The 25,408-nt window shown below is 45.6% G+C and overlaps 1 protein-coding gene across 1 annotated transcript; it reads left to right on the top strand.

Annotated features, from left to right (window-relative positions):
• Window positions 1–5,399: 5,399 nt before the first annotated feature.
• On the top strand, window positions 5,400–24,818 carry CD9 (CD9 molecule). Its single transcript, XM_037389108.1, has 8 exons — window positions 5,400–5,527; window positions 16,238–16,340; window positions 19,173–19,270; window positions 20,472–20,546; window positions 21,156–21,248; window positions 21,799–21,888; window positions 23,708–23,791; window positions 24,463–24,818. The coding sequence occupies exons 1-8, from the start codon at window positions 5,468–5,470 to the stop codon at window positions 24,526–24,528; spliced, it is 669 nt and encodes a 222-aa protein (XP_037245005.1). The 5' UTR covers window positions 5,400–5,467; the 3' UTR covers window positions 24,529–24,818.
• Window positions 24,819–25,408: the final 590 nt, after the last annotated feature.

Below are 25,408 nucleotides of genomic sequence, written 5' to 3'. Positions count from 1 at the left end.
AACATGTTGACTACCACAAAGAGACCCATAAAAGATTATGGAGCCTGTCACGGGACAGAATAAAGACCAGAAATATTTTCAGAATTGGGACCGTAGCTAGTATTCATGTTTAAGAGGCATCTGGACAATGCCCTTAATACCATGCTTTAACTTTTGGTCAGCGCTGAAGTGGTCAAGTGGTCAGGCAGTTGGACTAGATGATCGTTGTCCCCTCCAACTGAACTATTACATTCTGTCCTCATCACTTTATTTTGAAGGGGGGTGTGGGGGTGTTTGGGGGGGTGTGTGTGAAGCCTCCAGAAAGACTATTAAATACAGGCAACTGTTAGCTCTTGGTCAAGCACTAGTCTGATTAGCCATGACATGGGGGCTGCTGCACAGTACTGAATAAACCACTTTCTGTTCCATTCTGCTAATAGTCTGTCTGAGACACACACTAGTACCTGACACATAGAGCAGCGTTCACATTTTAACTAAACTACTATTAAACGTATGCAGGTAGTTCCTCATCACTCCAGCAGAGTAGCCCCAGGGCAGCAGCACTTGGAAGAAATCCCAGATGTTTTATAAGCTGCATGTATATGACTTATTTCTTCCACTGGACATACAGATGAAAACCAGGGAGAGCTCAGTGTGAAGTACAGAATAAAAATGCAAGAGTGGGTATCACCAGTTTATGTCAGCCACTTACACCAGGGGACACTTTTCTGTTTAGAGCAACAATTTATTTTATTCTAAATGGCACCTTGTCAGACTTCCAGTCAAGGGGTACGATTTAGAGTCAATCACCTTTGGTGGACATTGGCATCTGCCCATCAGAATAAAGAGAAAACGCACCATGGCCTTTGTTTTCTTGGCTACGAGCCACAGACCTCGAGCCATTTCACTCTTTTCTGATGCTACCTGTGTTTCTCACTCATACACTTGAAAAGCTAGGATTTTTTCCCCAGTTTGTTCCACAAAGCCCTACACGACAGGATGTCAAGGTTTTCCCTAGGTCACCACACACACTACAGTGCTGTATTACAGAGCAAGGGAGATGTGGCACATCACGGGTCCCTGTGCTGAAGAACTCATCTAACTGCATGCACCTCAACAGCAGCTGCAGCCCATGGCCCCACTTCTGTCCTCTGGTCTTAAAATAACCTCACCTATACCAAGAGGATAGCCTCACCTATACCAAGAGGTCTGACACATATAGACATCAAAATAGTAGTTAGATGAATTGCACTCGGAGCTGCATTTGTGTTACAGTCATGATTTCCAAAGCGGCATTTTGCAGCCCTTCATAGCCACAGCATTTGTCACCGCCAACAGCCCGGTGTTTATTAAAGCTCTGGGCTCCCACCCTACAGACACGAGACTGCTCGTATATTGAAAGCCAGACACAAGTCCTGCTGTCCGCAGCGTGACGGTCTTACACAGTAATTTGACTTGAAATTAAACTAAAGGCTACATATTCAGTGGTGTCAAACTGTTTCTGTGAAAACTTCAGGGACATCAAGACTCTTTTTTGTATTCCATGACAATTAAAAAAGCAGGTGCGTTTTCTTTTCCCAAAGTAAAACTATGACATTTTCCACATCCTTCCTTCTTGAAATGACCTACTTTCACCATTGGTAGTAGTAAAAGAGGGTGGGAATTATTTGGAACTGATTCTTATATTTTGACTAGAAGTTTAAATTTAAACAACTAAGAACAAGATATTTTTGCATTTTATCCCATGCATTTTATCTCAGAGTCTGAAAACTATAACCAATTATGAAGCAATTTTGTAAGGGTTCCTAAGTTCACATTGAGATTTTCCAGTTGCTCTACTGACATTATCAGTCGTAATGTATTGTACACAAAGCTCTTATGCCAAATATTTGCAAGGATGTGCCTACATCTCTCCTCATCTTCAAATCTCAGTTTAAAAAAGTGAATTAAAAACATAGAAAATTAAGAGGTGTGGCTTCAGGGCTTTACTTCCAGCTACACTTCCAGTTACAGAGGAAAACCTAGTTACTAGTTAAATCCTACAGGGCTTTGCAGATCCTTCAAAGCTTCTCTCACCGCAGGAAGCAGACAAACTTCCAGGATGCACAGATTTACTCACAGCAGGAGGTCTTCCAATATTTATCTGTTATGGATACCAAACACCAAACACTTTCCCTCCAGCACTGGAAAAAGGCCAGTGCCTTTGACACAGTGTTATCAGTGTGACTGATCCTATGAGTCATTCTTCGCAATGGAATGAAAATCTGGACTCTCCAGCTCCAAGACCAGCCTCTCCCTCGCAGCCCCAGATGCAAAAGCCAGCAGGAATCACTTAGCCATCATGGCTCCCTCCTGTACGTCACGCCATTCCCAATTATTGCTGCATTTAAAAGAACCAAAGTAAGTACTTGTAAAATGTGCTTAAAAAGGTTAGGCTAGAAGAAGTAAGGCACTTAACCTGAAGTTTCACGGATGCACTTGGGGATGGATTTTGAGAGGTAAGAGGAAATAAGAAGCCACAGACCCTGCACCGGTGTCACCTGGGTCATCCTAAACTCTCAGCTCCCTGCCAGCAGAGAAACAATGTGGTCATACAGCCCCCTGCCTCACCAGACGGACGGATCCAGCCCCACCAGAGTCGCCACTTACACAGCAAAAAAAAACAATCACTGAAGCTAAAAAGCAAGCCAGACAACCTTTTGGGTGGGTTTTTTTGTTTGTTTGGTTGGGTTTTTTACTTTTGTGACTGGCTTGTACAGTCAGAGCTGTTACTTCTCTATAAAGAAGAGAATTGTTATTATTTTTCCCCTCTAATCTTCTTCTTAAGAAACTCTGTTAATCCCTATCCGTCCCTGGGAAAAGCTTTGTACTTTATCTCTCTGCCGTTCAAATAGTTTATGCCTGGCTGTTTAATGGAGCTGAAAGAAATATTTTAAAAGACCTGAAATTGTTTGTGCAAAGAAGGCTAAAGGCACCAAGCTAGCTGACGTTAGTCCTTCTGCATATTCATAAAGGTAGAGATATGGGGCAAATGGGCCAAGGAGGCTGTGAACCTCCGTACTTCTGCGGTACCTGCCAGTGGTTCCCATCGGGCTGTAACAGTTAGGAGAGAAACACCCGCCCTCCTTCGCCTTGCTCTATTATTAATCAAAGGATACAGGTCCTTTGGATACGCAGGCTGATGGAAAACCCCTTCCTGGTGAGAAGCAAACAATTCACTATCAGCCCAAACGAAACATTTAGTTTCACATTAAAACAGGAGAAAATAATCCAGCCTATCTGTATATGAAGACTAAGTCAGTCTTGTGTCTAGATGATCAAAAACTTGGATTTCTTCTTACCAGCAATATCCCAAGTTTGCTCTTCTCTGTTACAGCAGGACAATATAATGCTTTAACCATCCAGTGCAATTTTAAGTGCAGATAATAAATATTTCATGCAAAATATTTTGGCCTATTATCCCATGTAAATACAAGGTTTTAAAATAATAAATCATTCTGAAGTACTTCTACAAAGGTCATGAATTTCCATTAGTGATTTCTATTATGCAGAAAATCAGTTGATTACTATCTCGTTCCAATGGTCAGAGAAGTTCAGGTCTGGTCAGAGAGATGCATTGCCCAGATCATCAGACTCTCAAAGACTGGAACACAAATGTTCTCTCCTTCATATGGAGTGAAAAAAAGACCCCACATAAACAAAATTTCTGACTATTTTCATTCCATATTCTTGAGAACGCTAAAAATGCCCAAATGGCTTTCACTTCACAAAATAATTTGTTGGATGAATGAGGAGAGTTTAAAGTACAAACTCAGAGGAGGTTTTGATCCAACAGGTCCGTTTCTTGACTCTGATCAAAAGGCTACCGCCCATGAGTTTTAATGGCAGTTGCTCTAACACAGCGTACGCATGAAAAGCTTAATAATACAAGGGTGGGAGGGGGGGTATCCAAAGTTTTTCTTTTATCCTTATCTTTAGAAAGTTAAGGAAAGCCATATTGCCGATATTAACTAACAGACATAAATTCTTAATGACAAAGTTACTGAAAAAAACATCCTAAAAGCCATGCAGAAAATCAGTCCCAGCTCAGGAGGGAGACACGGGACGTTGTCAGTTTGCAGTTACCACAAGAGTTCAGTCACATGTACGTACCGCTGCCAGCCTTGCTGGATGTATATGGTTGCGGCCAGCCTCCATCCTTCCGGTTCCCTTCCCTGACATATATAACAAACCCAAACGCTTGAGGCAGGGCTTGCTTCGAGTGAAGGGCTGTGTGCCCTCTTCTCTGAGGCCAAGCTCATCTACCGGCTGCCCGTTTAGAGACCCCAAACTACAAGCAGCACAAAAACTTCTGATGGCCTCATGTAATGTGCTGCAGCTCCCCACTCTTCTGCTTTTGGACCCTCGGAACCTCGGGCCACTTGGATGCTCGGCTCCAGCCAGACATGGCTCGCAGACAGCACGGCAGCGGCCAGCCGCCCTTCCCAAAGCCTCCTTTTCCATGGCTGCCTGTGGGACGGCAGCAGCAGCCTCTCGGTTTGGCAACACTTGTGCTCTCACACTCGCCTTTGCGCTTTTCCCCGCTCTTCATTTTCCAGCCTTGCTTTCTAGGGGAGATGCATTGATGTTTTGCCACGCGCTCTGGGAAGCAGCAGCCCAGCTCAGCATCTCCTCCGCTGTATTCGCTCTGGAATGTGCTCTATCTTATCATTTATTTTGGCAACAAGAACTCCCAACGTGTTTTTATTTGCGTTTCAGTGAGTCTTTTCTGTGCTTTCTGTTCTGCCTGGGGTGGTTTTTTGACTCTTGGCAACCGCTGAATTGCTACTCACACTGTATCGAAGACAAAATTAAGGTGCAAGCCCTGTTGTTTCTGAACTTCCCACCCAAATCAAAGGACAATTCTGCACTGGAGGTGCCCCAGGGGTGCGCTGGCAGCCAGCCACACGCACCAGCCGGCGGGCTGAGACCCACCCCACCCGTTTTTCTAAAAACTCTTACACGCTCATAACTCTGCCCGGGGGTATCTGAGGGACTGACGCAGTTAAACGATGCTGCGAGCTGGTCTCGTACGGAAAACCCACCCCTTTAAAGCCAGACCGACGCATTCACGTCAAACTAAACCCGTGCCCGAGCGGGCGGCGCGCACCCAGCGGCTGCAGCCCCGGGACCGGCCCCGGGACGGCGGCAGCCGGGCACAGGACGCGGCCCCCCCTCGCCCCCGCGCGCCGCCGCCGCCCGCTCCCCGCGGGGCCGTGGGGACAGGACCCCCGCGCGGGGCTCGGCGACGGGGCGGGCCGGGGCGGCGGCAGGTGCGGGCGGTGGGGCCCGGCCATTGGGCGGGCGGGGCGGGGCGGGGCGCGGCCCGGGGGCGGGGCGGGGCGGGGCGGGGGGAGCCCGCGGGAGGCGGGGGGAGCCGCATTTAAGGACGGGCGCCCAGCCGAGGTGCGTTCAGCGCCGCCGCCCCTGCCGCCAGCGTTCCGCCGCCATGAAGGGAGGCACCAAGTGCATCAAGTACCTGCTCTTTGGCTTCAACTTCATTTTCTGGGTGAGGGACCCCGCCGCGGGGCTGTGCCCCTCGCTCGCCGCCTGCCCGGGGGGAGCCCGCGGGAGGGGGCAAAGTTCCGCGAGCGCAGGTCGCTTTGCAGCGTTGTTGTTTGCTTTTGCTTCTTTTTATTTATTTTTCCCCCCCTTACTTTTTGCCGCCCCCGCGCCGCCCGGGAGGAGGGGGGTGAGCACCCGGCCCGGCGCCCCCCCCTTCCCTCAGGCTGCGGGGGCTCCCCCGGGGGGGCGGCGGTACCGGGGCGGGGGCGGCCCCGGGCCGGCGCCTGTTCCCCCGCGGGGCGCGGAGCCGGCGGGCGGACGGGGGCGGCGCGCGGTTACCTGCTGCGGCGGTGAACGCGCTGAGCGCCCCGCACTCGGCGGGGCACGGCGGAGCCAGCAGCCCCTCGGCCGCCGCTCTATGGCCTGCGTCCGCTGCCCCCGGGAGCGCCGGCAGCGCCGTGTCCCGCCCGCCGCGTGTGCGGGGGCAGCGTCCTGCCGGTGCCCCGTGCGGGTTGTGCCCTTGGCGGGTAGCTGCGGCGGGGTGGCGAGCCCCTTCCTCGCCAGCCAGGTGGCCGCGACCATCGCGCGTGTGAGCCCACCCCGGCGGGGGTCCCGGCTGAGGCTGCGCCTCCCGCTGCCTGGGCAGCGTCTGCTGAAGGCAAACGCTAGGGCGGCAGGGTCCGCGGGAGCACAGCGCTGCTGCAAGGGGAAACCGTGTTCCCAGTGCCGCCTCTGGCACTGCTGCCCCTGCTTCACCGGGAAGCAGGGCTGAACCGAGGGGTTATAGCAGCCTTTTCTGGAGTACGCGGTCCAGGGACACCTGAATTCAGCATCCTCTACCTTATGGAAAAATACCCAGGGAATACATGCCTAATGTGTAGGTGTGAAGTGTGAGGTTAAAAAAAGAAAAGTTTTTTCTCTTGGCTGGCGACAACAGTGGAGAAATGCGTGTGTGACTCCTTTTTCACCCTCTGACGTGGAGAAATTAAGTCAGAGCTTGTGGAAAGAAACCACTTCTGGAGTAAGTTACAGTATTGCACGTGGGATGGCTGGAAGACGCAATGCTAACGGATAAAGTACTTGTGATCTCTCTACTCAAAAGTGGGTTGCAGCAAAGTAAGAAAACGGGTCTGGGCTGCAGTTGAGGGAGGTTGTGCAGAGGAACCTTACGCGGGCACAGGAAATCCTGTATTGCTGCCGGAGGCTCACCGGGAGGGTGAGCAGCGGGGTCCTAATCGGAGGGTTATAGCTGGTAGGAAGAAAGTCAAGCAATGCACAAGCTGAAGCCTCTGGGACAGTGAGGTGCTAAGCCGCCTGTTGAAACAGGAGGAAACAGTCGTGGTTTGCTTTGTGGGGCATTCTTTTATTTTTTGAAAGCTACAGACTTTCTACAAACTGTTCTATAGCACAAGAATGCTTGTTGGGGCAAAGGAATTGCCTCAAAGGTGCTCTTTGTGTGAGCATCGCAGGTTTGCTGTCTGGGGCCCAGGGCTGAGAATAGGGAGTGTATTTTTGTTTAGCTTGGGGGTGTTACGGTAACAAGGCTCCAAAGCTTTACTTGCACATTCTGGTGCCCGGTAAGCATGGACACAGGCTTGACTGGTTAACAGGGTGGAGGGGAGGGGGCTGTACCCTGTGTAGGCTGGCAGAGTTGCTGCCCAGAGGAGCCATGAGGACGCAGCTCTTCAGGTGGCCTTCTTGGGTCCAGCTAGGATGTGGGAAAAGGGAGAGAAGGAGTGAGAAAAAAATAATTGAAGGGATACGAATGCTGCTTCTCAGAGTATCCCAATAAGTGGCTAGAAGCACCAAGAGGCAGTGAATAAGAGTGGCTTGGGTTAGCCAGAGGTCGGTGTTTGTAGACCAGCTGGAATAGCCCTTGGCTTTCAGGGCTCACTGCATGTATCTGTGCCCTTAACAAAACTGTTGGAGTTCCAGGTATGGTGTTGGTGAACCTCATGTCCTCTATGGGGGAGTGAAGTAGCAGTACTTGGGGCACAGACTGTTAGGCCTTAATGAAAAGTGTAAAAAAAAAAAGTCTTGGGGCAGGAACAACCCTAATGAGAAAGAAGACTTTAGCATTTCCTATCTCATTGCAGATGTAAGAAGTCTTAAGTAATGGAAATGAGCAAGTGTTGTGCCCGAGTGCAATTCTGATCCTAAAATTAATATCACAATCAGTGACAGGCCTTGTGGCCTTGGGACACCCTCCCCATCCCCAAGAGGAGGAACAAGCCTTTGCTTGATTCTGAGTTGTCCATGGGTGTGGGGTCCTATTGCTCAAGTGCTGCCTGGGAATTGTGACAGTGATGTAGTTAGATTTAATGAACCTCCTGGAGCAGGAGGAGCTAAAATGTCCTGTGAAGCTGTGATCGTATTCACACAGTACCCCTGTCTTAAAATAAGTTGCTGCAAAAGGACAGGTGAGGAATTCAAATGGTCTGCAGCAAACCTGCAGGTATGTGTTAGGTCGCATGTGTTTGCCTTCATCAGACAAGTGAGGGCAAGAGGAAGCAGAAAAAGCTTACTTGATATAGGAGGCTATTAAAAGTAGGGAAACCAGCAAAGTTGAAGCTGTGTCCAAAGGAAGGAGATAATGTTTATAAGCACTGGCAGGTCAAATAAAAGAAAACAATAAGGCTAGCCAAAAGAAAGCTTTAGGAGTAACTTGCAAAAGGAAACCCAACTAACCTATCCCTCTTGAGACTCACTAGGACCAGGGAGCTTCCCAGGAGGTCCTTAGAGTTGTCAGTCGGTCCAGGTGTAAAAGCATGTTGAGTGATGTTCTACAAGACTTTCTCTTACCGGGAGTGCTTGGGGGCATTTTGTGCTGTAACCTGTCTTTGACTCCGAATCCCTCACATGTTTGAATTGACTCCTGTGTGAAAAGGTTGTGAAACAACAACAGCAAATGCTAATTAACAACTTTCCAGGGTCATGTAGTAGTTACTTTGGAACTATAAATGCATTGTGATTGGGTAAAACCTCCTGCTCAACCACCCACCTCTGTGCCAGGGGGCTGGAATGTGGTGAATTTGAGGCTGGTTTTTTTGTTACTCTGGGTTATGCAGAGTGACAAATGAAGTGCCTCTGGGAAGAATCTTTAAAAACAAAAAGTTTGTGTACACACGGAGGAGATGTGACATTGGAGAAGAGAGAATAGTTACTGCAAGGGGAAGCTGGGCTTCATGAAGCTGTTAAATTGAAGTCTTTGAAAGCCTGCATCTGGGAGGGAGCAAGGGCTGGCTGGTCTTAGTTCAGTTGTCCGGTGTCTCCTGGAAGTCTCAGAGCTCTTGGGGAAGCTAAGCAGCCCTGGAGTAAGGTCCTGGCAGGGGTGAAATTGCTTGCTGAGCAGAGGCAGGGCTGAGATGAAGTGGAGCTGTCTTGCAGTGGAGAGAACAAGCAGAGCTGGCATGCAGGAGCGAGCTGCGTGGTGGTTGATACAGTCCCATGTAATCTGGAGAAGGATTTGAAGTAACAGTTCAGTGCTTGAGTAGCATCCAGTACTCAGTGATGAAGATGAGTGCATGCTGACATAGCAGGCTATGTGACAGTGTGATGCTTGCGAAAGGCAGGTGTCAATGTGTGTGGGTGGCAGGAGCAGGGAGTCACGAACTAGCTGATTCAGAGGCAACTGCTGCCACAGAGCAATGAAGTCTTGGGATAAAAGGGTCTATGATGGCTTCACAAAAGCACCAAGAGGGTCCTCCGCAACAACAAAGGAGAACCAGCTTCAAAAGTGAAGGACCTAGAGAAGAAAGATGGTACCACTCCATAAATCCATGGTGTGCTGGTGTCCTGCGGTGCTGTGGGCTGCTCTGCTCTTCTGCCTACCTCAAGGAGAACATAGTGGAGCTTGGTAAGGTTTGGGAGAGGAAGAGGAGGGGGTTTCAGCTGTTGGGTACTGTGAGTGAATGAGGATTCTTCAGCCTGGAAATAGACAAAGCAAATGTGTTAGAGGTCTGTAGGATCACAACTGACCTGGTAGTAGGTAGGACCTGGCTGTATTGAAAGAGTCAGTGAGCAAGGACTGAGGGGTGTTAAGCCTGAAAATAAGTTTCAGAAGAAGATGGTATGGCTGTGGGGATGGTGGTAGTGCTTTCTCCCCAGCAGGTGTTGTGGAGTATGTGGTTTGTGGGGTACCCGGTTAACATCATGTTCAGCAGCCTTCAGTTAATTTTTCCTTCTCAGAATGTGCTGTCTGTGTCCTTGCTCAACATGTAAACTGGGAGGCTAATCCTGGGAAATGCAAGTGTCTGCCCTGTTCTGATGACCCTTCCTGAGAAGCCCCCTTGTAGGATGCTGTGCTAGGTGATAACTGGTCTGATGGCTTTTCTCCAGTTGGTAAGGCCAGGCATATATGTTGCTAGCATGATGTTCTCTGAAACTTTTGGGATTCCAGACCTTTGGTTAAAATGAGCTTGTGGCCTGAAGGGAAGGTAGGGGTGTGGGGACACTCTGAAGTCTGGTAACCACTGGATTTGTACAGAATGCTTTTTGCTGTTGTGTTTGAATTGATCTGTAAGGTGATGCAATCGCCTCTCAGAGGTATGGGAATGGGGGGTGGCTGTGTTTTCCCTTTGGTTCAAGTATTGCTGCAGACACCAGGCTCCTTGCAGCTGTTGGGCTGGTGTACTCCCACCTGGATTTGCACACAGCTCTTGTGTCTCAGCATCACTGGTGCTGGCCCGGTCATCTTTGGGTCTGGTCTGTAATGAAAGCTGTACCAGGTCTTTGGAAGTTTGGGGTTTGATTTGGGGTGGGGGATGGAAGTGTTGAGGTTGATACAGAGCTAATATATTTTTTCCACCAGGCTGGCTTGAGCTTGGCAAGAAGTCAGTGGAAACATCACATTATGTGGATATGGATTGGTCTTACCAAAGCTGGTTTTGAACAACCTTAGTGCGAGCACATGCTTGAGTTGTGTAATGAGTGACTACCTGTAGCTTAGCTCCCTTGACTCCTGGGGTTTGCTTAGGCTTGTTGGCCCTGGTGACAGAATCTTTCCCTAAGAACTGTGGGCTCCTCCAAGCAGCTCAGTGCGCGTTGTGCAAGTGCCTGGCATGGCCGCACATAGAGCATGTGCCTGCCTGTTCTCCCACTGGCTTTCTGCTACCGAAGAAAAGCAAGGGCTTTTTTGCATCTTTAAACTTAAATGCTGGGGTTTTCCCTTGTATGTTTTGTGGAATACAAAGACATTTACTAACACTTATAACTTATTATAGGCAATACAGTCAGAGTTCACATTGAGTCTTTGAGCAATTTTCTTGTTCCTCTACAAGGCAACAGTCTCCTGGCTTTTTAGAGCGTTTTATGTTATATAAACTAACCAGTCCATGGGAGTGCCTGCTGAAGTGCCGTTAGCACGATCAGGCCTGGAGGGCTCTTCTTTCTGTAACTTGAAGGTACCTGTGACTCCATTCAGAACCATAATGTCATCTGCTTGTGCTGCACCAGGGGCAGCTGGTAGCAGTTCAGTGCTCAGACTTCTGGAGAGGGTCTTCCTGGCTGAAATGGAAAAGAGGACTTGCAGGATGGTCAGGGAAATATGCACACATACAAAAGGAACATAAATAAGTTGCTTTTGCTTTCTGTAATCAACTGATCTGGTCGCTGACTGCAGCAAATGAATCAAAATGCTGTTTAGGCTCAGTTCAATCTATTTTACCTCTATCAAGTGCTGTGAAGTCAAGAATGGAGTTGGAGGGCGTTGCCTTGAAAAGTCTGATGTGAAGCTACTTGTACTTAGTTTTAGCAGTCCTACCTCCTATTTGCGATTTAAATTGCAAATATAGTAGACTGGCTTCTGAATAGGAACTTGTATGAAATGGGCACTGATCTTGGCAATGATTCAGGAATTCTGTAATGCTGTTCCTCCTGTACTAGAGCACCATTTTATTGCAATAAATTCTGTGACATTAACTTAGTCCACAACATTCTTGAAACTAACCTAAGCAGAAAGAAAATACTTCCTTTCCAATCTACTTTTTTTTTCCAGAGGAGTTTGGAAATAGCTGTAGTTTCTTATATAACTGCTGGCACTCATTGCACATCTGTTAAGAAAGCTTTTTTCCCAGAAGTTTGAAAACCTGTGCTTGTGTGGATAACACTTAATGCTGTAATTAAGGATTTAGAGTGATGTTGAGCCTCATCTCTATGTACTTTATGGGGTTTTATTTATAGAGTACCAGCAAGTAACAGGACAGAAACAGTTCATTACTGCTCCTGGTGTTCCCAGTTTCTTTGCCTGGGTGTTTCACAACATTATGTGTTTTGTCCTGGCTTTGTTAATGTGCTGTCTTGCACAATGAGGGAAGAGTTAGCTGTCTGTCTCATGCAGAGGAAGCTCAAAGTCAGATTTCTAGCTGAAGTGTCACACACTGCCATATCGTGGGATACGCTAACAAAAAATGGGAGTTTCTAGTTTGAAAAGCTCAAGCTTTTAATGTGTATTACACCAGTATCATTAAATCAAATGATTCCCTGTGCAAGCTTTCTGCTAGGAGACCATGTCTGTGAAACCTCTAGATGTTAAAAGGAGGTTGGGGGGGGGGCGGAATGGAGTGGAAATTGCTTGATAGCATGCCTCAGCACTTGGTGCTCCAAGTTCATGCTGAAGTTAGCTAACTATGGTGGAGGGAGGAAGGCAAAGCGGTCTGGCTTCTGCCTCCATGGAGATGGGTCGTGGCATGGTAAAAGAAAGCAGGGTGTCAAAGATAAATACTGTGGTACGTGCTTAATATGGGTACATGCTTAATATGCCTAGTGGCGAGACCATGTGGTTTGCAAGGGGGAAACCAGGGAAATGGAAAGGGCTGACTGTAGAAGGCACTTGTCAGCATGTAGGGCTGGGTGGGCCAGAGGGAAGTCCTGCACAGAGGCTCACTAGAGAAGGTGCAGGGCTGTGAAGGAAGGCAGACCAAAAAAGCTGGTTTTGTTTGCTGCAACAGGCCGAAAGATGCATGTGGGAATAAAGCCTTTGAAGCAATGGGGGTATATTTGCATGTGATGCAAAAAAAATCAGAAAACCACTTAAGGAACCTCCACAGGACTAGAGAGGAATGATGAGGTATTTTTATCTTTAAGCATATGTCTGTTGCACTGTAGAATGGAGATAAGTCTAACAGAAATGAGCTGGGAGTTGTAAGATGCTTAGTGGCTAGGGGAAACACAAGGAAGCCTTGTTAGGATGTCAGTAGCATACTTGTGCCAGGACATGCTGTTACTGGAGAGTGGCTGCCACAAACTTTTCCAGTACAGTGAGTGAGTAGTACCCCTTTAACTTCACATTTTGGTCAGATTGCTTAAAAAAAACCCCAACTTTCTGAGTTCCCTTTCCTATACTTGTTACTACAGAAACATAGTACTTACAGAACTGCTGCTCTTAGTTTTGTATGCTCATGAAACATGTAAGTTTTTGCACACAAAGTGAGTAACTTCAGGAAAACAGATGCTTTTTTTTCTTATTCTGTTAAATTTCTTTTTCAGCACAGGATAGAGCTTGGAAATATCCTGTATTACTCAACTCCTATGACAAAACAGGTCTGTTGGGTTGGGAAAAGACATGGATTAAAAACCCAACAACCAGCTCATCGGGGGAGCTGCTTCCATGCAGCCTAGGTGGGGGGGGCTGCCTTGCACCCCTTTGCCAGGGAGGAAAAACACAGCTACCAAAACAACAAACACAGTTGTCCAAACCCACTGGCATAGTGTGCATGAGCAGAGCCGGCCCTGCAGCAGCCTCTGGCGATTGCCAGGTTGGTCTGAGACGCTGCCAAGTGCTGTGGGTGCCCATGGGGCTGTGCTTGCCTCTCCCACCAAGGCTGGTGGTGGTGCCCTTGTCTCTTCTTGTTTTGATGAAGACTTTAAGCTTCAAATGACTTTCTTGCTTTCTGCTTTAAAACTGACTTTTTTTAGTTCACTGTGGGTAGGAAGAACACAAACTGAGAACACAAGTCTGCTTTCCTTAAACTGAGACAAAAAGTCACTTTTTCTTGCAAGAATGACCTGTGTGTTTTTTCTAGTCCACCATGGAGAGAATTATCACTTTATTTAATCCTTCCTTTTTTTAGTGTTGTGGAGCAGTTCACTGGCATAAAGTATTATTACTGTTCTGTGATCCCATAAGTTTTTTGCTTCCTTATGATCATATTTGTTCACAAGATGACTGTTTCCCAAGGAGAAAACATACCACTTAACCCTTCCCCACCGCTACCCAAAGTTTGTGTTTTGAGAGGAGCCATGTTAAGTATGTCAGCTCTCCCTGATGTTAACCAGTCAGTTTCTGAAGAGATCATTAACTGAGCCTTCTGCTGTGCTTGGGCTTGTAAGATTACCTACACAGTTGTAGTATGGCTTAGTTTCCTCACACTTTGGGTACTCTGGCCTTACAGGTCTGTTTGGGGGATCAGCTCTGGGGTTTGGTTTTACAGCCCCTGTTCCATTTGCCCCAGAGCTCGCAAGCGCTGGGCCTTGTCAAACAACAAACATGGGTAGGTGCAGGCAGCTGGGTGTGCTCTGGCTTCTGGCTTTGCAATTCAGGAGTTCCTAGCAAAACAAGCGGAGGCTGTAGGTTTCTTCTCCTAATGCTACAGATCTGGATGCCTATAAAAGCTGAAGACTGTTTGACCCAGGAAAGCGAGCATCAGAGTAGTATTAAATACCGAGTGACCTAACTGGAGGCTAGAAACAGTCTTTTCCATCGCCAAGCCTGTCTGGTTTTTGAACGGAGGTACTGAAGTGAGATGAGATTGTGAAGTCTGTGAGTGATGCTCTAGCTGTGAGTGGGGGCAGAGCAGCGACCCTTCTCTGCCAGCCCACCTGCTGCACCTCTCCCTTCCCCTGCGGTGCTGCGGCACAGCGCATTGACATGATACTCTCGTGGCATGCAGTGTGCTACCAAGGTTGTTCTGCATAACTTAAAATTATTTTGCCAGCATAGCCCTAACAAGGAAGGTGGCAGGTATGCGCAGGCTTTCTCCCTGCACTTTGTGAGTAAGCCTGTGCGCCCATGACACCAACAAAGTGCCTTTTGCGTAGGTCTGGAAGCCTGCATTTGGGTTTGGCTCTTTGCATTGTGTATCGCTTCATCTCTTTTCCTGGCTAAAACCCTGCAGCTCCTCATTGAGGCAGGCTTGGGAGTCAGGTGCCTGCCATACAAGAAATGCCGGTTTTCCTGGAGCAGCTGGCCTCTTGCTTTTTGGTTTTTTCCACTGATACCTGAGCCCTTTCACACTTCAGTTGGAATGCTTCCTGCTGAGAAGCTACCAGGGGTGTACCTGCCCTTAAACCCTTACTTGACTCCATCCTCCTAGTCTTGTGTGAACCTTCAAAGCTCGCCCAACTTTCCTGGGAAGAGCAAGCCAAAGAGGTCACAGGAGACAGCCATGGGCAGCAAAACTGCACCTGCCTTTGCATGTAAACACTCCTATAGCTGGGAGAAAGGGCTCTCCGGCTCCCCATGGGGAGAGCGTGAGGCTGAGGAGTTGGGCTCTGTCTGGAAGGAGTGTACCCACGGATGCTCTCTGTGGGAATGCCTTCCAAATTCCCACTGAAAATTGACATAAACACTTCAGTTTCTTGGAGGTGAATCAAGAATGTCATTCCCTTCTTCTAGAAGGAACTTCTTATCAGAAATAAGGCTTTGGGATTTTTCTCTTCATGCAGGGCTTTGGTTAGGTGAAGCATGGACTTTAAGCTTATTGCTCACTCTGAAGTTTAAATTTTTAATGTCTGCTGCAGTGTGTGTTATTTCTGTCCTCACCTCACTTTTGTAGATCTTTTTTGGTGGTTAAATGGTCTTCAAAGGAGAGAAGGAAGAACTGAGAAGCACACTCTCCAGCTTTCTAGTTTGTCTTTGGGGTCAACTTACATGCAAAAAAAGTTTTATTCCCCTTTAAAAGTGGGTGGGCTCTGTCCGTTCACAGCAAACAGCTAGTGTTTGCCTTACCAGAGTGCAGTTCCCTCTTTCTTGCTGTTTCTCCAATGCCTTCTGCCAGATGTATAAATTAGCTTCTGGATGAAACATGCAATTCGCAACAAGCACAGGCACCAATGTTAAGAGGAACCTGGAGGCACAGTCAGAGAATGGTAATAAAATAAAACTAAATATCATCTAAAATTTGATTGTGGTGTTCCAGATCAACACACAGTGATGTTGCTATTTCAACAGCCTGCATTTTCCTCTTCCTGTCAGTGCAGTAGCTTATTGGATTGGTTTTATCCTGTTTTGCCAGAAAGAATACTCTTTCTAAACTCTTTACTGTAGTACTGAACTCCTGGCAGTCTGTTTAAAATGCTGAAATGTTTAGCTGGCCTTAAAGGCACTTTCTTGTGGTACACGTGTCCTTCAGTGTGAAGATTTAAGATCACTAAGCCATGTGGTGTCACTGCAGTCACCCAGAATAAAACAGTGAGTGGGGAGGGGTCACTGGAAATACTGACATTTAGCACTTCGGTAAACCTTGGGTATTTTCAGTGAAGAAAAATGGCATTGTTCTTGTGTGGCATTGTAGTTTTAATATGTAAACACATCTGTCAGTGAGGTGCCTCACATCAGGACCCAAGTTTGTTCTTGGGTTTGGTATCCCCATCCTCTTACGCTGGTTCTTTGTCACAAGCTCTTTGAGCTGTATCCTGTTTACTTCTGATGTTGTTACTAATGCAGGGGTGAATGCATTAACTGACATTATTTAACAAGCCTTATTTGTTCTTACAGCTTGCAGGGACAGCAGTTCTTGCAATTGGACTATGGCTTCGATTTGATTCGCAGACCAAAAACATCTTTGAACTGGAATCCAACAACACAACATTTTACACTGGTAAGCTGGGAGATGGCTTTGGGTGATAGATCTTACTTTTGCACCCCGATTTCCAGAATGCTTAGAAACCTTCATCTTTCTCAAAGGCTAAAGACAAAACAATCCTAAACAGCCCTGATGGGGCAGAGAGCAGTTCCCCTTGGCTGGTGCGTGGGGCAATCTCTGAGCTCTCGTGCAGAAAGCAGCAGCAGCCTTATGCTAGAGGTTTCTTGGTTCTTCGTGCTGTATATCACTATCTTACCCCCCCCCAGCTTAAGCCCTGCAGTTGCTCTTTGTGTGCTGCTGGTAACAGTTTTGTAACCCCCCAGGGGCTCCTGGTAGACGTGGAGGGTGCTTCTTCATGATCCTTCTCAGTGTGGGTCCTTAAAGTTTTGCTCTAAACTAGGTAGTTGCAGATTACACTAATGTGTTTTTTTATTCCAAAGTAACCAACCTAAGCTACCCAAAACCATAACTCTGTTCTCTCATCACTCAGAGCATATGTACTATTGTCTAACTCTTGCAGCCCTGTGTATGCAAACCTACACTGAACTAATGGAAAGGATGCACAAATACAGTGGCTTAAATGAGCAACCTAGATCAAGGTAGTCTTAGGCCAGGTGGAAGTTATTCTTTGATGTATTGTCTTGCAAGATAATGAATTAGGGGATAGACATGCAGGTTTTCAGTTTGTTATTCTGATGTTGTAGGAGTCTGTAACTGGATAGGATTTTATCCCAACTGTAAGATTTTGATCTCTACAGTCACTTCAGGGTTGGGCAGAGGAACACCAGCTTCTTTGGTGGTTGTCACATGGATGCACTCAAACCTTTTTTGAAACCAAGTAGCTGAGTTGAAGACCTCTTAATGCAGAAGAAAGCAAATTCAAATATGTACCTTTCTAACATATGTCTGTCTGATTTGGATGATCCTTGTGCATATGTATTTTGCATCCCTGTAGCATCTGGATTTGCAGTGTCCCACGTGGCATTACTTGTTGGCCTTTCTCTTGCCGAGAAAATTGGCTCCTGTGGTGAGCTGCTCAACCTGTCACAGAGACACTTAGAGTCTTTACTGACCCAAACTGGTGTCTGAAGGGTCAGTAAAGACTCTGTAAGGGAGGTACACCTCATGCTGCAGCCTTATAGTACCAAGGTAGTCTGTGCCTACAAGGAGTACTGTTAAGAATGATGAGTTAAGCCTGTTAGAGGCTTAGTTGGGAGTGTTGAAATGCTTTGTGCAACTTCGTGAAGAGGCCACAGGTGTGCAGACAGCTTATCTGTGAGAGGCCTTGTATTTCTCCCTTGATAATGCTGGCATGGTAGCAAACTGGGTTCTTGCAGCTGCCAGTAAGATTTCCAGATGCTTTTAACTGGACTCTGGAAAAGGAACAGAAATCTAAACTTAGCCTTTGAGTTGAATATTTAACAAGTCTTACGTTGGGTAGTCTGAAACAACTCTTTCACCTCCTGAAACATAAAAGTTTTATGATGTGATATTTCAGCTACTGGCAGGATGCAGCCAGTGTAGCCTACTTGAAATTTCTGTAGGTTAAACTGAGTTCTAAAAAAGTTTAGTAGGAATTACTGCTAACATATTTTCTGGGAGTAGTTACTGACTGCAGCTTCCAATAGGAAATGGAAAGATTCTGTCGATTGGCACAGAGTAACAAAGCAAGTTACTTCAAAAGCTTCCTATGCTACTGAGATGAGAGGTTCGGGGGGACTCCTGCGAAATGGAAAGTTAAAGCTGGGGTAAAATCGGTGCCAGAATTTCATGCTGATAAGTAATGTCAGGCTTAGTCATCTGCATATGCTTAATCAAGTAGATGTTTATTCTGGCAGCTAATATGACTGGTTTGTATCTAGAAAATCTCATTTGCAAATGCTTGGGTGTGGCTTTCTTTAAATAGTATCGACTGGGTTTTGGAAGGCCAGCATTCCATAGCGATAGAAATGTCATACTAATTTTATGTGCTTTGTGCTGATTCTTTGTGTTTCATCACCCCAGTAATACTTTCCTGCCATCCTATGGGAGTTGCTTTGCTTGTTACCCCTTGCTGTGCTCACCAGCTAGCAGCTGTAATGCTTAAGCTGGCAGTTCCCAAGCTTGGGGGAGGATGGGGCATAAATGGAGTCTTTTAGCTCAGAAGCATTTGCCCTTTATGCTCCCAACACACTTGCTACCTAATTTCTGGGCAGAATGGTCTACAGGCTGAGCCACTTGATGCTGTTGTTGAAGTACCTGCTTTCACAGAAGCAGAAAATGCCAAATTTCTTAGTTAGAAGGGCTGTCAAGTTAAGACAGCTGAAGTATAGACTTGTATTACCATGACTGGTAGAACAATTTGGTGTTTCCTGATGGAAAAGCAGGGTAGGAAAGCATTTAAAGCCTTATGGCAGTGATTATAATGCCTTTTAATAACCAATCTCCTAGAGGTAGCATGCCTCAAGAACTCTTGGATGTTGATACATCACTAGTTCCAGCTGTCTCTAACTGCAGCACACTTCATCTGAAGATAAGTTGACACCTCTGGCTCTGAGCCAGTTTTAAAGTATGTCTTGCAGTTTGTCTTAGATGGCTTTATCTTGCCCATTTTCTAAAACTTGTGAAACTGCAGTAGTGGTGCACATTAATTGTTAACAAGTTGAATTTTTTATTTATCAATGCATTTCACTACAAGTTTTGAAGTTGTGTTTGCTTTGAAAATTAAGCACAGCCACCTTCTTGCTTGGAACAGTAAAGAAACAATAAATCTTGGCAAAAGCTACAAATGCTGTTTGTGGAGCAACTGATTTTTATACCTTGCTGCTGAGGTCAACTAGCCTGTGTACATGTCTTTCTCCTCCCTAGGAGTTTACATCCTTATTGGAGCTGGTGCACTTATGATGCTGGTTGGTTTCTTGGGATGCTGTGGCGCATTGCAGGAATCTCAATGTATGCTTGGCCTGGTAAGTGTTCAGAGTGGTGTTTAAATTATTAGCAGCACAATGAGAAAGGAAGGAAAACATCGCTGTTCAGTTAAAGGGCAGTAGATACTGATTGTTCTAACTCCAACATTTAAATTTATGGTTACCCATGCAGTGCCAAAACACTAAATAAATAGCTCACACTTCTGGCCCTAAATCAAAATGTCCATGTTGTATTTGAATATAAGAGGACTTCAGGAGTTAGTGACTTATTCAGACATTTGAGTATCAAGCTTAGGAGTATGTGTGAGCACAGAACTAAATGTAGATAAGAGTGGTGCTGTTTAATAAACAGTTTGTCCTGAGCTGTCAAAGCTGTGCAATCTTTCATGTTTGAGACCAGAACTGTTAGTTGATCCTCGAAACAACAAGCCTCTACTGTTCATAAGAACAGGATGAGCTAGTCTAGTTGAAAACTGCTTTGCAAGCCAATTATTGGAGAGCAACCTCATTGTTTTCAGACTGGAGGGACCAGTAGAGCTTACTGGGTTCATGCACATCTGTACACTTGTGGAACTACTCATCCAAATAACCAGAAGACTTAGTTAATAAAAGACTACTACTGTAGCTGGTGAAAGAACAATTCTCCTTCTGTGTCATGGAAGTACATTTCATACACATGTTGTGAAATGATGCCTCTAGCCCTTTGCTGTTAACTCTGAGCATCTCTTTAAAAGTGCCTTTAAATGGTGTGGTGTTCTGGACCTGGAAGTCAATTAAACATAGAGATGACACTTTTTTATTTATATTATGGAATACACAACAAAGAAGTGACTATTAGCTCTCTGGGAGTTGGTGGCAACTAGGTATTAAGTAATGACTCCTAAAGCAATAAGAGAGACAAATCGGAGAAAAGAATTGGTGTCAGCTATTGTGACGTGTCTGACCTGGGCAACTTCAAGGTCTGAGTTAAGAGATGATTGGTTTTAATTAACAGTGATCAAAAAGGAAGACTTCTGCTTGGAAAACACTGCTAGGCTTTCTGACGCTCCTGGGAAGAACTGCTGACCCAGTGCAGTGTGCCCTCTTTCCTGGCCTTAACAGTGGTTCAGACCTCCAACTGGAACCTGGCTGAGTGATGGTTCCCACAAGGCTGGATGCTGGGGATTGGACAAGCTTGCAGTATATATGTGATTGTGTTTTGTGATGATGTGGTTTTAATGATGTGCTCTGTCTCTTCTAGTTCTTCCTCTTCCTTTTTGTGATTTTTGCCCTTGAAATTGCTGCTGCAATCTGGGGATTTGCAAATAAAGAAAAGGTAGGTTGCTCTGAAATGTTGGTGGGGTAGTGGGATGCTGGAGCAGGTTGCCCAGAGGTTGTGGATGCTCTGTCATTGGAGGTGTTCAAGGTCAGGTTGGATGGCTTTGAGCAACCTGATCTAGTAGGAGGTGTCCCTGCCCATGGTCAGCTACTGGCCGAATGTTTCTGTATCCAAAACATGACTGATTTGGACTGTCCCCTCACAAGCAGTCCAGGTTCTGTCTTGTGTCAAAATAAGATGCTTGGTGACCAGGGTTGCTTTTCTACCTGTATGATACAACTGGGGAATATAGCAACTTCTGGGGTACAGAAGTTAATAGGGAATATTTGTATGTAACCAGCGGGCAAAGACTTGACTCTGGCACTCCTCCTAGAAACTCAGAGCTTTGGAAGAGAAACAATCTTATCCGTTAGGTGTGGCTTTTAAGGTGAGTGTACCAGTTACGCTCACCTGTCCAGGTGATAAATACTGTCCGCCCTCTGTTTCTACATGTCAAAAAGATGGGTTCTGTAAGCTGCAGAATTTCTGATGACTGACTTACTCGAAACACGTTTTCCATAATTATTAAGGTAGGATAATAATACAGGACTCTTTGCTATCCTGTAGGTTATTGAAGAGTTAAAGGACTTCTACATGGAAACATATCAAAAGCGATCTGAAGCAGTGTCCAGAGAGACCCTGAAAGCATTTCAGTTAGCTGTAAGTACACAGTCCTATTGAAACTAGGTAATAATGCAGCTTGTTAACACTGTTCTCCATGTCTAGTACCTCACTAACTAGAAGAAACCAAAGGAGTATTAAGAACAAACTGCAAAGAATATTTTTTTTGTACAGTATCAGTGAATTCAGTATACTTTTTTGTTTCTCTGAACCTTTGAAATGCGTGGAACTGTGTTTTCCTAAACAAACAAGCTGGGAAGCTCTAGCTCTGTGGTATTGATCTAGAGGCACCATAGTGTCCATACCTGCGCATCTATGAGTTCATCCTCATGTCTGTAAGGAGTGTAAGCTGTCACCAAAGTTCATGTGTGTATACTGAATGAGATCTAGCTCTTCCTTTCAGAATCTTGTCCTTTAATAAAGACTTTCTCGCATTAGATTTATAGCAGTCACATTGGCAGGGCTTCTAAGCAGATTTGCACAAGGTCTGTAATAAAACCTAATGTAATCTATTTCTCCTTTTTACCAAATACAGAGCAAAAATATGAAGTATTTAACCTGTTCCTCTTTTTCCTGTTTTCTTTTGTAGCTAGACTGCTGTGGTATTACAGGAGCTCTTGAGCAGCAGTTCATGGACACCTGTCCAAAGAAGCCCGTGGTTGAGTCGCTTACAGTAATGGTAAAGCATGACTTAATTCATCAACAGCTCTGCCCAATGAGTAGAATGAGAAACATGTCTGAGTAAACCCTTCCAGTCCATGGGAAATTGCTACATCATGCTTGCTTAGCAACAGATTGCTATAATCAGTCTGGTTTTGGAAAACGAATGTACTGTTACAGTGGAAAGAACAAGCAGGGTCAGCAGGAAATCTGAACTTGCACAGGAAACACGCAGTCTGTGTGTCACTAGAACCACTGGCATGATGGACAGCATAAGACCAGAAGTCCCCCCAAAAAATACACTAGAGAGCTCTTCTCCTCACTGCAGCTACTGCCGGAGCACCTTCCTAGTGCTGCACAGGAGCTGTTGCCTCCTCTCTTGGTTAGGAAGAAGTAGAGCATGGAGTGGGAGCAGGTCTGAGGTTTTGGTGAGGAAAAGGAGAGGGGTGCAGTGCGCTGGTGGCCTGTTTGGGCGAGTATGGCACTGAAGTCAACTGTCTCGGATTCCCCTGTTGAAATACTGCTGCAAAGGTACCTATATGCCACAGATACAGGAGAGACATCTTGTATAATTCTTAACTACCCCTTTTCCTCTTTTTACAACTGTCTTGTGCTCTTGCTTCATACTCCAAGACAGCCTGTATGAGCCTCCCATAGAAAATAAGGTTCTTGCAATGCAGGAATTCAGTTAATGACTTGGTGGTCTTGTTGCATGTGCTCTTCCTTTCACTACACCTGATCTTGTGTGTTCAAATATCTGACCACATGAGACATTTCAATCTCTATTTAGACTGTATCTTTAGTCCTGTCCATACAGTCTGAGTTAGACTATATGGGAGTAGCTGAGACAGTGTGCAGGTTTTATTGTTTGTTTTTATTCTGCTTGGTGTGTTTTAGCTTCATCTGTTGACTTCATCTTTTGATGTGTTTATGGCCTAGTCCCAACTAGAAAAGCAGTAGATAGACTACAGGATTAAAGGGATGTAATGGTGTGGCCAATGCGTGCCTTTAAGCAGTGGTGCTGTATTGATACTCTGATGTAACTGATTAATTCTTGCCAGTATATTCCTTTAATCCTTGATGCAGCCTTTCCTACTAGATAAGGAACAACTAAAGAAAAATGTTTTCAGCGGTTCACTAGTCTGCTGCTGGAATAAGAAGGACAGGATTTGGAATGTGACTTTGACCAGCTATCAGGCTCTCGCAGACTTAAACATCTGTAAAAGTTCAGTGTTGTTCTTGGCTACTGTGCATCTTTGCTGGGGAAAGGATTGTCCTTTTTTTTATTACAATGATAATGCATTGTCTTGGATGCTTCAAACTGGCACCTCTGAATCTACCCACGTATGCATGCAGCTCAAGAAATCCTGCCATTCCCACGTACTGTGTGTTTGTAAGGTGTCTGCAAATATACAGTAGCAATTGGAAATGCAAAGAGTGGCTTCAGATCCGTTTTGAGAAGGGATGAGCAATACAGCAGCCTAAATGCTGACAGCCATTAGTAACAAGCAAAGTCTGATGCAACTGCTGTTGGTTCTGACCAACTGTAGGTGTTGAGAGGGGAATCCTGCTATAGCCATGACACAGTTAAGAGGTGTAAGTACTTGAGTAATTTAAACTTCTCCATCAGCTTTTTGTTAGGACACTCCTGGCTGTCTCTGAAGATGTGAAAATAAAGGCCAGTTCAGAGCAGCTTTCAGAAGATGAGTCTTCATCTCTAGTGCAAGCAGGCTTGGTCCAAAGCGTAGCATGAATTGGCAGACCTGAGCTTAAACAAGAGAGCAGAAACAGACCTTTTGTACCTATGAAACACTAATGAAGAGTCTTGTTTCTTTCAGTCGTGCCCTGCTGCCATCGATGATGTCTTCAATTCAAAACTGAATGTGATTGGAGCAGTTGGCCTTGGCATTGCTGTAATAATGGTGAGTTTCCAGGGGTAGCCACACAGCTGAAGGGTGCTTACAGCAGAAGTATGTCGAACAGGACCTGGCATCGCACTCTACGAGCCCGTTCCACTAGTGGCAAGCTGTGGCAGGATCAGGGTGTGTGCTGCAGAGCCCTGAGGCGGTGTAGAGGTGGGGTGTCTTGGACCTCCCAGCTCCTTCTGTGGATTAGGATCTGCCTCCTTGTAGCTTTAGCAGGGGCGAAGTTGTATCAGTAGGGTGTGCGCATACAGGGCAAAGATGTATTGGTCGTGTTGCTAGCCCGCTTCGTAATCCTAATACCTCTTGGTGATCCTTGCTTTTGTTTGCTTCTAACAATTGAAGACTCTTCTGGAGAACTGAAATAACAGTGCTAGTACTTTGCACTCTTGTTTGATTTCTATGGAGGAAAGTATGACATGGATGCAAATAATATTGGGATGATCAAAGATTTCTTGCAAGATATGGCAGGAGTTTATAGCTGTTGAAGTATTGGGTGTGAAGGGGATTCATGAGAATGGACTGAAATTTGGGAGTGGAGGTGCAGGGATATGAATTGCAGAATAAAGTTAATAGGGCTGGGCTGGGAGGTGCAGCTGTATTTGTCCCCATGTTGATAGAGGAATGTGCTTTTGTCCCTGACTTCTAATGAATTTGCTTTCTTTTTACAGATTTTCGGCATGATATTCAGTATGGTTCTCTGCTGTGCTATCCGCAAAAACAGAGAAATGGTCTAACAGCTAAAAACCCAAGACTGCTGCACTATAAAATCTTTGTCATTAACTTCAGCGTTCTGAAAGCATTTCTAAAGTTATATATTTGTTACCTTTTTAATGCTTTATTTGGTACTGATGTAGGTTTGCTTTTTGTTATAGGTTAAAATGAGAAAGGTATATCTGACTCAAGACAAATATATTGTACATAAAATATCTGACTTTCTTGAAACTTACATAATTTGGATGTAATTTATGTTGGAGACAATTTGATACTTAATAAAGAGTAAGATATATGTTTGTGGGGGAGAGGAGATCTTACTATGCTTATTAATCGTACTGTTTGATGCATAGCATGGTGTTGAACTTGCATAACAATGTTAAGTGTTAAATCACTATGGCTTTAGTATAAAGCAGGAAATAACTCCTGTGCCAGTGCTGTATTTGAAGGGAATTCCAAGGAATGGAAGACAACTGTCAGAACATGTTAGGGAAGCTGTTGTCATTCCTTGGTGCGTATGTGAGAACAAAAGCAGTTCTTAGTTGTATTCTTAAAATGTTACTGCTGTAACACTTTTACTGTCGTCTTCATACAGGGTGGCAGAGGATCACTGTTGTACTGGTGACATGTAGGCAGTGGTACTTTGATGCAAACAGGCTGGGCTTTACCCTGGAGCCAGCTGGGCTGTTTTGTATCAGCCTGTCTGCTGATGTTCCTCTGTCCCCTGGCATCTAATACGGCCTCAGTCCCCTGGCAAGGCTTATTCCCCCAGTGTATGCTCAGGATTTTTCTCAGTGGCTGGTTTAGCTTTTTCTCCAAAGCCAGCAAAGTACAATCTCAAGGGCTTAGAGTATGTGTGCCAAATCTCAGGTTTCTAAGTGGAAAAAAACCAAAAGTTGCATG

Source organism: Falco rusticolus, chromosome 5 (genome assembly GCF_015220075.1).
Source record: "Falco rusticolus isolate bFalRus1 chromosome 5, bFalRus1.pri, whole genome shotgun sequence".
In the NCBI taxonomy this organism is placed as follows: domain Eukaryota; kingdom Metazoa; phylum Chordata; class Aves; order Falconiformes; family Falconidae; genus Falco; species Falco rusticolus.
Note: the sequence above shows the minus strand (reverse complement) of the source record. Positions and strands in the feature narration are given on the sequence as shown.